Here is an 11,657-nt window from a genome sequence, read left to right as displayed (position 1 = left end):
GGATTTCATAGAGATTCTAGGGGTAGTTTCGAGTAATGGCCAATATCAAAGCCTCTGAAAGGTATGGGACCTAAAATTTTAGCATGCAGGTTTCTAATAGATAAATGCTCAAACTAAGTAAGTATCATAGCCATATAAGAAAGCATCAGGAGTTATTAAAAAAAACCGTCAGGGCAGGGGGGGAATCCGCCCCCCCCCCCTTCCCCCCCGGCCCGAATAGGGTTACGTAAGTGAGAATTTGATCAACTATTAGTGACAGAAACATCATTTTACAAGCTTTGTAGCGCCATGGCTAAATACAAGATTGCGAGAAAAAGCATAATTACCTAACTAGCTGGTTATAACTATTTGTAACTAACTAGCTCTTTTATTAGCTCCTGTTGGGAATACGTTTGTAACCAAAATGTCTTAGAAAAGTATTCCTAAAAAATAAACCTTTTAGAAAACATGATAGGGTGTATAACGGTAAAGCAATTCATTATGATTAAGAAGAATAATATATTTCATATCTGGCCTAATGTTATTTTCCTTAGTGCAAACCAAATATTCATGGACTGGATTACCTAGCAAATAGGGGATACTTGCAAAATTTTTAGACAGTTTCAAGTTCAAATGTTTTAATGTGGTTAGGTTACGCTGTAGTTAAGGTTATTTTTCAGAAATCAAAACTGACAAGTTCATTTTTGGCAGGGTATAACGACAAGGTAATGAAAATGCATAAAGGAAATGAGATGGGGTGTGTTTACAAATAAAACTAGCTGTTATAAATGACGCATTTTCTTCTAGTTAACTTTAATTAGACGTTGTAATTAGTGTCAACAGCCAATTGCACATTTCACCCCTTTACTACTACACGCAAGTCGCTCTCGTATGGTTGATGCTGCATCAGCACATTTTCTTCGTTCCACGTGACACTAAAAATAATATACGAGTCACTCTTTTTGAAAAACAGATTTTCTCAAAATAATCATCGAGAAAGAAGAGAGTGGAAAAGTAAAGGAATTGACGACTTATAACGAAATTTTATGACAAATTTAGAAATTTTGATAAGAAAAAATTACTTTTAAAAATAATGATAATTTTTACTTCTCCTTAAAAAGTTTTATATTTAACGTAACTAATGTTTACAGTAACGCATTTCGATTTACTTTTAGTATAACTGAAAACTTTTGTTAAATTTGAAACAGTTTGGTGGAGGGGAAACAAAGCGTCTTATAATTTCTAAACATAAAATACGAACATACCTGTTTCACGCAGGTGGAATAGCACATTGTACGTCCTTTAAGACACTGTACTTTTTGTTTGACATCGCTTGCAGCTTTCATACATTTTGTGTATTCTGCTCGGCACTGAAAAAAAATTATTAACAATAAAGTAATATTTGAGTATTATCAACTCATAGCTATTTTCAACCGGTAAATACCAGAAATTCGCAGCGCTGATTGGGTAAAAATCCTTCACTACGGGCTTTATACAGCACTGTGTAAGTTTTGCGCCCAGTAAACACAAGACGTCTTATGTTGGTAAAAAGAGTCAATGTCAAGGCTGGCCATATAGAGACTGCCATCTTGTTTCACACTTAGGCCCGCCCCACATTTGCTAATGCTTTTTTGTGCTATCATGAGCAAAATTGGTTGAACAATTGTCCAACAGAATTCAAGTCCGTCTACTCTAAATGGTACGTTGACGATATTTTTGTGTTGTTTTCATCCCCGGACTACTTGCATCATCTTGCAACATCTGTTTTACATCAGAGACGGAAAAAAGCAATAAATTATCTTTCCTTGACATATCCTTTACTTGTGATGTGGACCGAAAGTTTATTACATCCATATATAGAAAGCCTACTTTTAGCGGAGTGTACACGCACTTCGATAGTTTTATTCTTGAAAGCTATAAATTCATCATTAAGAACAATATAAACTGAAATATCTATTTCTTTCAAGAAATATTGCCCTCGGTCAGCGTATCGACATCTCAAGCTCGGTTTATAGTTTTGTCGTCTGGTAATATTATTCGGTATAGATAAACAAAACAGCTTATATCCTATTATTATCAACGTATATAAAGGCTTCATACCGTTCCACTTGATTCATCATCAGAAGTGAAGTCTTCTAAAAAGGAAAATACATGATAAGTTCATCTTTGTTTTTGTCTTACGACCTACAGGAAATAAAAAAACAATAAAAAAATTTATAGTTTTGTCATTTTAGTTCGGGCTAGAAAAAATACACATTGTAAGTGTGTGTGTTGCAACCCAAGTTAAACATTGCAATATAACTACCAAGGACACAATCAATTTAACCTCTACGAGATGGAACCTTGAAAAACAGAATAAAGCAAAGTTTCACCTTCAAAACTGCTAGCGTAAGCCAGAACAAAGCATAAAAATAAGAATGCACTTTTTATGTTGCAAAGAACTTCCCTGCTCTCTGAAATTGTCTAAAAGAATGAGTGAAAACAATTTAAGGCCAACAAGCAAAGTTTCGAAACACAAGCTAAACAAACACAGTAGAGCTGATCAAATAGTTTGTTTAACCAGAAGTTTTCAGAACTAACATTATTCTTTTTTTTATCTTGCTAGCGAGATTTGGGGATTCTGATATTCCAGCCTGGTCTAAAGAATTATAATTAAAACTAATACAGTAGAGTCTCCATAACTCGAACAGCCACGGGGAAAAGGAAATCGTTCGAGTTATGGAGACTCTACTGTATTAGTTTTAATTATAATTCTTTAGACCAGGCTGGAATATCAGAATCCCCAAATCTCGCTAGCAAGATAAAAAAAATATCCTCCCTTTACGTGAACCAGCTGGATAAAAACGTTATATTTAATCTTAAGTCTAACTTTAAGGGGGCTATTAGGTTAATGAAAGTCAAAACAATACACTTTTAATCCTGCCACAGACGACATTGTTATGAGAGTGTCTTTCTTTTGAAATTCTTTAGATTTTCTCGAAAACGTTCGAAAAAGACGTTCGAAAGGTTTGGATGACGCATCATTAATCATTCGAATTAATAATAAGGCCTGCAAAACACGTATTAACAAGATTTTTAGACCCAATTTATCAGGAAAACTGTTCGAATTTTGATTATGATGTCAGAAAATTCGAGTTATGGAGAGAAAAGTCTCCAAGGGACAAAAAAATTTGTTCGAGTTAAGGGAAGATTCGAGTTATGGAGGTTCGAGTTGTAGAGGTTTTTTTATAAGAGTTTATTAGAAAATTTTCACGGTGCCAACGAATTTGTTCGAGTTAAGGAGAGATTCGAGTTATAGAGGTTTGAGTTATGGAGACTCTACTGTAACGACTAATATATTGGAGAGGTTTCCCCAATTTTTAATGTTAAAATTCTAATAACATAACACCTACATTTACTTTGCTTCTTATTCAAACAATCAGATACTCGAGGTTCTGCCGCGATACCTAACAAAGTTGATTTAATTAAAATTAGTTTTAATTAAATCTGGTTTTCATTAAAGAAGAACTAACGATTGATTACAAGTTGTGCCTAAAATGTTCATTATAATGTGAATATGAACGGTGTTAATTTTTTTAAATTGGTGAGCATTAGTTGTCGAGATATTTAAGGTAAAGTAGTCCTACGATCTTCGTCGTGGCAGTATTAATTACGACTGTCTGTTCGGTAAAATACTTACTTGTGTGTCGTATGTCCGCGGAGATGTAAAGATACGCATTCTGAATGAACGAAACGAGGGAATGTTAAACTGTATCTCCTGTGATTGTCTAAGAGTAATTTTATTTATCATGTTTTGAAATATTTATCTTTATCACAATAAAATAATGTTTTAATCTTATAAATATAGTTTTAGAGTTTCAGACATGAATTATCACTTGGAAAAAAATAAGCATTACGTGTATTTAACTTTGTTATAAAAATTTGCTTGTGTTACTTTTGTGTGAAAACATCTTAAAAACAACAGGCGGTTCATTAATTTGATAGACTTAAAAACAACACGTCAAATGATTAGGCGCAATAAAATGTACTAGAAGTGATATTATGACAGCAAAACAAAGCAAAAAGTCTCAAAGTTTTTCTTTGTTTACCTGCATGTTGTTGAAAATAATTTTTTCTACGATCATGTTGTTCTACTGGAATTTAGCTTGTCTACTTCATCGTTCGAACCTCGCAATAAATTATAATCTCTCTTGAAAAACCAAGACGTAAGTGCTTTCTCACAAGTCCTGCTGAGCTATGTGCGCCGTGTGATGTCACAAACAAAGCTGGCATATATTCGGTAATGACGGCGACCTTTAATGCAATAACTGTTTGGAAAGTTTGAACATAAAAAAAAATGAAATATGAGATATGTAAGAATGTTTTGTTCCAAAAAAACATATATGTAGGTTTTTACGTGAGTTCTCTCCTTAAAATTCGTTTTTTGCATATGTACCATTTACACCTAAAGTTTAAACACATTTGCCACGATGAAAAATGAAAATTATCATGTTAAAAAATTGTGACTTGAGATCTCTTTTAATAAATTAAGAAATATTCTATGGACAGAACTATGAATTGGGTTTTAAAAAATCTTTCTGAAGTAGGCTACACCTTAATAATACTTCCTAAAAAATTATTTAAATAAACGTTTGCGCGCAGATCCCAACAAGAAGCGTCTCTACTTTTAAAACTTTGTCTTTAGCTTGCATAACAAAGTGTCTTCAGTTATACAGCCTTTAGGGTTATAGTACAACTTAACATAGAATACAACAAACACAACACAATTAACAACTTAATTAAAAACGAGTTCAATTACATTTAATCTTTTGCTCAATTTATCTTCTAATGCTGTGAACAACTTTCCAGGGCTGCACGAGCACACCAGCGATTCGCGATTTTTGTTTTGTGCCTAAACATAGTTGCACAAAAAAACCTTGACATGTTTAACAATGACAAATTATGAAGTGTCTGGCGTTATAAAATAGATGAAAAGAAATTAGCACAACACTGTACGTATATATATGATCGTACGATCGTATCGTATGATCATAAACTAATCCTAAGGGGAAGTCAGCTATCGGAAAATAGAAATAATGGCACAACGTAATGTTTCTTTTGAGAATTGACTTGTTCTTACGGATCAACAGACTCTCCTCTAACTCCAATTCGTAATTACTAGTAGCGGTGCAGAGTATAAAAAAGTTCTCCAAAGTAGGTCTATTTTTACAGAAATCTGCATGTTCTAAAACGGAAGAAATCTTGAATTCTACAACCAGATGTGAAAGCAATCCTAAGCATACAATATGAAAGATTATCATCAAATGTGTTGGTTTAACGAGATCGCAGTTTCCAAGATAATCTACAGTGCCGTAACCACCGGGGGGGCCAGGGGGGGCCGGGCCCCCCAATAATTTTTTTCAAAGATGGTTATGACAAGTTAAGAAAAACGTTTTGTCTTATGTCTAAGACCATTTGTTATATATAAACAAACTAAACACTTATTGAGAATGATTTATAACCGATTTCCACTCTTTTATTTATTTAAAACGCGTGACTCTTATACTTGCTGCATGGAAATGATAATGAAATTGGATGGAAACTACATTCTGATAGTGTTTGCTGCATGGAAATGATGATGAAATTGGATGGAAACTACATTCTGAAAATAGTGTTTGTGAGAAGACGAGAACGAGTTGGACTGACTTCAAAAAAAAAAAAAAAAAAAAAACGTGTAAGAATATAGAATTAACAAAGTAACAGACTAATTTGAAAAAGAGTGAAAATGCCGAAGAAAACAAGTGATTTATCAAAATGGCTTATTAGACCTGAAAAGTAAGTGACTTATTAATAAATAAATATTTAATTACTTTGTTAACCCCACCACTGCTTTTTAATTCATCACATAACTGTTATCCAAGCAACCTTTACACTTGTTTTGCTTTTCAGACGAACAAACGAAGAAGCAACAACAACACCTACAACGACGACACCTACAACGACAGCACCAACAAACCCGGAGAATAATTTTAAGGAAACAACGAGTGATCCATCTAAACCGAACCAACCTCGTTCTTTGAGTTTTCCAAAAACAACGTTTGGTAAAGATCCGAAACAAAGATCGTTTAACCCAACATGGTTTGACAAGTTCCTCTGGTTACATTACGACCAAAATAAAGACGCTGCTTTCTGCTTTACTTGTCTCAGTGCTCTTAGAAAAAGCATGATTTCTGCAACAAAAGCAGAGACAGTTTTTCATGGTAGATAATCTTGCAGCCACAAAGGAAAGGGATAGACGAATGCTGTTAAAACTGTTGCAAAGCGTTCGATATCTAGGGCGACAATCACTTCCGTTTAGAGGCAATTTGGATGAGGAAACACACAGCGAGTTGAATTCGAACTTCCACCAGTTACTTTTACTCCGATGTGAAGATGATAAGGAACTGAGTGCATGGCTTGCAAAAAACCAAAACTACACGTCACCAGCTATTCAAAACGAAATGCTGCGAATCGAAGCACTTAGTATTTTACGTGACATTGCAAAAAATATTCAGTCAGCTGAGATTTTCACAATCCTTGCAGATGAAACAGGGGATGTCTCAAATACGGAACAACTTGTCATTTGCATTCGGTGGGTTGATGATGAATTACAGGCTCACGAGGAGTTCATTGGCCTCCATCCACTACCTGATACTAGTGCTGACCAAATCGTTTTTTTAATCAAAGATATTCTTTTACGAATGAACTTGAAATTAGAAAATGCTCGCGGCCAATGTTATGATGGAGCTGCATCCATGGCTGGTCACAGATCTGGAGTTGCTACCCAAATCAAATCGTTGAATGAAAAATGTTTGTACACACACTGTTACGGACATGCTTTGAATTTAGCTGTTGGCGATGTGATAAAAGAAATCCCTGAACTTAAAGAAGCGTTTGGAACTGCCTATGAAATATGTAAACTTGTCAAAAAATCGCCAAAGAGAGACACACAATTAAAGAATATCAGAGAAGCAACAGGAATTGAATCCAATCGGTCCATGAGTTTTCTCCTACACGATGGACTGTGCGAGGTGAGGTTCTTGAATCCTTTCTTGAAAACCATAAGGAATTAATGGAGCTTTGGACATGGTCATTATCGAATGTTAAGCTTCCAGATATGAGAGCGAGAATCAACGGAGTAATGACTGTTATGTCTAGTTTTAATTTTGTCTTCTGCTGTTGTCTTGGTGAAACCCTATTGAAACATACAGATAATCTTAGCAGGTCTCTCCAAGGAGATATTTCGGCAGCAGAGGGACAGCAACGGGTGTCGGAAGTCTTAGCTGTGTTAGAGAAGATCAGAAGCAACGAATTGTTTGAGCTATTTTGGGAGCGAGTTCATGTCTGGAAATCACAACTCGGAGTATCTGATCCTAAACTCCCCACGAAAAAGAAAGATGCCAGATTATTTTAACAAAGTATCAGATGGCCCTCCTGAAACATATCATTTTCATGACACTGCCAAAGATCACTATCGCCACGTTTACTTTGAAACTTTCGATCTAGTTATTAACTACATCAAACAAAGATTCGATCAACCTGATTACAAGACATACGTCAATTTACAGGAAGTTCTTTTAAAATCGATCACTGGTCAGGAATGAGAAAGTCATCTAAAAGCAGTTTGTCGTTTCTACGAAGGAGATATCAACGAGTCACTTGCTAAAGTCCAAATACCGCTACTCCCAGTCATCGCATCCAACCTTGGTTACGACAAAGAGAAATTCAAAGTAACCGATCTAATCAAGCTGTTACAAAGTTTTGATCAATCTCAAAGAACTCTTCTAAGTGAAGTTGTCAAAATAGCGAAATTGTTGTTGGTAATGCCGTCCACAAACGCCATCAGCGAAAGATCGTTTTCTGCTTTGAAACGAGTCAAAACGTACCTTAGATCAAAAACCACGAATTTACGTTTGAACAATTTGATGGTCCTCCATATTCATACTGATTCCGTTGACAAAAAGGATTTAACTCAAATAGGAGATGAATTTATCGATAAACACCAAAGCAGAATAGACACTTTTGGCTATTACAATAGATAACATTTTTAGTCTTTTGTTCATGAAATTTATGTAAACGTTTATTTCCTGATTTAAAAAAAAAACTCAGAAAACTGGAGCAATTGTCTGTATTTTCCTTTATTTTCGTGATTTCTAGTGATTAAATTTCTTTAAAAAGTACTCTCAAAAAGGCTTTTTTAGCCAATCTAGCGCACTCAAAATTCAAAAATTTTCTTGGGCCCTCGGCCCAACCATGGTGGGGCCTCCTTAGACACTAAAACTAGGCTGGCCCTCCCAAAACGAAATTCGTGGTTACGGCACTGATCTACCTAAGTATGGTAAAATAATAAAAACTTCTAGCTTCGGCACGGTGATGAAACCTTATTTTATCTTCGAAGGTTCTGTCGAGAAATGACTTAACGCATTGATCGATAAGCCTTCAGATATAGCCATTTTTTAACAGTATGTTTCTAAGAAGAAGATTCGGAAAATAAATCAATGTCAAAACAAAACCAGTTTAATATTAATCTGGCAAAAAAGCTACTATAATTAGTATATTGATGTAAAAGAAAAGGCATAGCAAGACTGAGGCCAAAAGGTGAGCCCATGGCAGCATTATCGACTTGCTTGTATAACTGACCGTCAAATGTAAAATACGAGTCTCCTGTAGCCAATGATAGAATTTTTTTAAATAACCCTTACATAATTTACTAAATTTGTCAGTGTTATCATTTAATGCTCTATCAATGGTTTCTTGTGAAGAAATATTCGTGGAAAGAGAATCGACATCTAAGCTTGCCATAAATAAATTACAATTCTCTGGCTCTTAATTTCATTTGCAAACGAAAAGGAGTCTGAAACATTAAACTCATTGACTGTTAAGGGAGTCAAGATTGGAACAAGGAATTTAGCTAACTTGTAATGTGGATGTGTCAATAGTTGATAAAATGAGTCTAAAAGATGAATTACTACAGTAGAGTCTCCATAACTCGAACAGCCACGGGGAAAAGGAAATCGTTCGAGTTATGGAGACATTCGAGTTGTAGAGGTTTTCAACTTTTAGCGCAATATCCTCCCTTTACGTGAACCAGCTGGATAAAAACGTTATATTTAATCTTAAGTCTAACTTTAAGGGGGCTATTAGGTTAATGAAAGTCAAAACAATACACTTTTAATGAACTTTTTAATGTTTATTTAGAAAAGAAGTCGGTGATAACTGTTTGCTTACAACTCATATCAAAATCTTTGGCGATATTACGATTCAAGTCCTTCAGGGAAGCTATCATTTCTTCTCCAAAATGTGAAAAAATACTCAAGTCTTCGAGGACGTTGATAGCTGTACGCACTTGCTCGGCCGTCGGTCTTGTGATCTTATCTTCTTCCTCCTTGTCTTCTTCGTCGACCTCTTTTAATTCTTCGTCTTGAGTCCCAGTGATCTCAGCAATGATGTCAGCAGTCTTCAGACGCCCAAGGGATGTACTGACTTCAATGTCAAAATCAATGAAATCTTCAGTTGATAAGTCAGGATCAATGTGGTCAGGAAACCTTCGTTTTATGTAAGAGAGTTCAGCATCGAGGGTTGGAATTGGGTCTTCTTCTACTTCGCTGGTTAAACTTTTAAAAGGGTCGTCATCTTCGTTGATCGCTCTTTCTGCATCCTTTTGGGAAATTTCTGATTTTCGAAAGCAATTGGTGAATGTTTTGTTGGAAACATCATCCCATGCTTTCCTTAGCATGTACATAGCTGCAAGAATCGATTTTTCCTCGTCCAAGGCTTTTATCAATTTCCGCACTGCTAGCGATCGATATTTTGCTTTCAGGGCGCGGATAATTCCTTGGTCCATAGGTTGGGTTCGGGACGTGGTATTTGGAGGAAGAAAGATCAATTCTACCCATTCCAGGTTTTCAACATGAGGATGTGCGGTACAATTGTCAATAATCAAAGCAATTTTTCGCTTAGAGACAGAGAATTTTTGATCAAGCTCGCGTACCCACTCTTCGAACAGCTCTCCAGACATCCAACTCTTCTTTTGCGAACGGTATCGACAGGGTAGTGTTTTGACACCTTTAAAGCAACGAGGGTTGGCGGACTTGCCGATTACAAACATTGGCAATCGTTCCCCCAAGGCATTACCAGCAGCTAAACCAGTAAGTCTAACTTTGCTGTGTTTTCCTCCAGAACACTTATCACCTTTCATATGCAAAGTTTTATTGGGAAGGCATTGAAATAAAAGCCCAAATTCGTCGGCGTTAAAAATGTCTTCCAGAGGATAGCGGGAGAGAATGGTTGGTGATGTTGTCTCCGACCATGGCGCTGTCATTTCCTCAGTGACGGACCGTGATTCTCCAGCGATGGTTTTGAAGGATACTCCATACCTGAAAGGAATGGATGAGAAAAACGTTTATCTCTGTAGTTGTGACTAGTGTAGATGGAGCTTTACATTTTGTTTGATTCGAATCATGGAATTCTAAATTTAGAATGCCATGGCCATGATTCGAATAGAAAACATTCGATTGTTACCATGTTTTGATTTGTGATGTTTGCCCGTTGTTAAACTGCTTGTAAATCTTTTCTTTATTTTTTTTCCAAGTTGACAGGGTGCTTGGAGGAATTTTGAACTCTTTTGCCACATCCTTTGGCGCAGTACCCTTTTCCAACGCTTTAAGAGCTTTGTACTTGATTTTGCACGACTTATTGTCAATTCGACGCTTTGATCCTGCCACAGACGACATTGTTATGAGAGTGTCTTTCTTTTGAAATTCTTTAGATTTTCTCGAAAACGTTCGAAAAAGACGTTCGAAAGGTTTGGATGACGCATCATTAATCATTCGAATTAATAATAAGGCCTGCAAAACACGTATTAACAAGATTTTTAGACCCAATTTATCAGGAAAACTGTTCGAATTTTGATTATGATGTCAGAAAATTCGAGTTATGGAGAGAAAAGTCTCCAAGGGACAAAAAAATTTGTTCGAGTTAAGGGAAGATTCGAGTTATGGAGGTTCGAGTTGTAGAGGTTTTTTTATAAGAGTTTATTAGGAAATTTTCACGGTGCCAACGAATTTGTTCGAGTTAAGGAGAGATTCGAGTTATAGAGGTTCGAGTTATGGAGACTCTACTGTATTAAGAAGTCTTACAAAGACCATAAGTTATTTTAACGTTAAGCCAGTTGGTTTCATAAATATAATTAAAGTATGACATGTTTTTTAATTGGTACAAACACTTTTAGCTTCTTTCGCACGAATCTAAGTACTTCTTACAAATATTTCTGAGCTGTTAAAACTTATAAATACTGCGTATTTCGTGCATAGGAAAAAGAAATTCCCGTTCTGTTGAAATGCACGTATTTTCGTGTTATAAATGTTCATCAAATTTAAAAATGCGACAAAATCGTGTTTTTCTGCATGTAAGACTACAACGTGCGACGGGATTACAAAGTAATACACTGCACAGTTATTTAAAACATTTAATTGCTATGATAAGCACAATGAAGGTACATTTGACATCAAATTGTTTTCCGCGCTCCGTTTGTTAGGAGCAAGTTATTCTGATCATATTTTTATAAAAAAAATCAGGCGCGCGAGATGACCCTATGATTCCAGTTTTGAAAAGATATCTATAGCTGTGAAGTAAAATGGTTCTCCTTCTCTATTTCTATC

General features: G+C 35.6%; 2 protein-coding genes and 1 long non-coding RNA gene across 3 annotated transcripts; 1 reads left to right on the top strand and 2 right to left on the bottom strand.

Moving 5' to 3' along the window:
- Positions 1-761: 761 nt before the first annotated feature.
- LOC130655568 (uncharacterized) lies at positions 762-2,460 on the bottom strand. The gene is made up of 4 exons (XR_008984688.1): positions 2,352-2,460; positions 2,080-2,114; positions 1,245-1,349; positions 762-914 (listed from the first exon to the last, which is right to left on the bottom strand). It is a non-coding gene; the product is annotated as an uncharacterized LOC130655568 (long non-coding RNA).
- Positions 2,461-6,257: 3,797 nt separating this feature from the next.
- Positions 6,258-7,070, top strand: LOC130653661 (zinc finger MYM-type protein 1-like). The gene has a single exon (XM_057456182.1). It carries the CDS (start codon positions 6,258-6,260, stop codon positions 7,068-7,070), a length of 813 nt encoding a protein of 270 aa, XP_057312165.1.
- Positions 7,071-9,187: 2,117 nt separating this feature from the next.
- Positions 9,188-10,826, bottom strand: LOC130653660 (tigger transposable element-derived protein 4-like). The gene is made up of 2 exons (XM_057456181.1): positions 10,519-10,826; positions 9,188-10,373 (listed from the first exon to the last, which is right to left on the bottom strand). Exons 1-2 carry the CDS (start codon positions 10,824-10,826, stop codon positions 9,188-9,190), a joined length of 1,494 nt encoding a protein of 497 aa, XP_057312164.1.
- Between the last annotated feature and the right edge of the window lie 831 nt (positions 10,827-11,657).

Source organism: Hydractinia symbiolongicarpus, chromosome 8, assembly GCF_029227915.1.
Source record: "Hydractinia symbiolongicarpus strain clone_291-10 chromosome 8, HSymV2.1, whole genome shotgun sequence".
Taxonomy (NCBI): Eukaryota; Metazoa; Cnidaria; class Hydrozoa; order Anthoathecata; family Hydractiniidae; genus Hydractinia; species Hydractinia symbiolongicarpus.
This window is presented reverse-complemented; position numbering and strand designations above follow the sequence as displayed.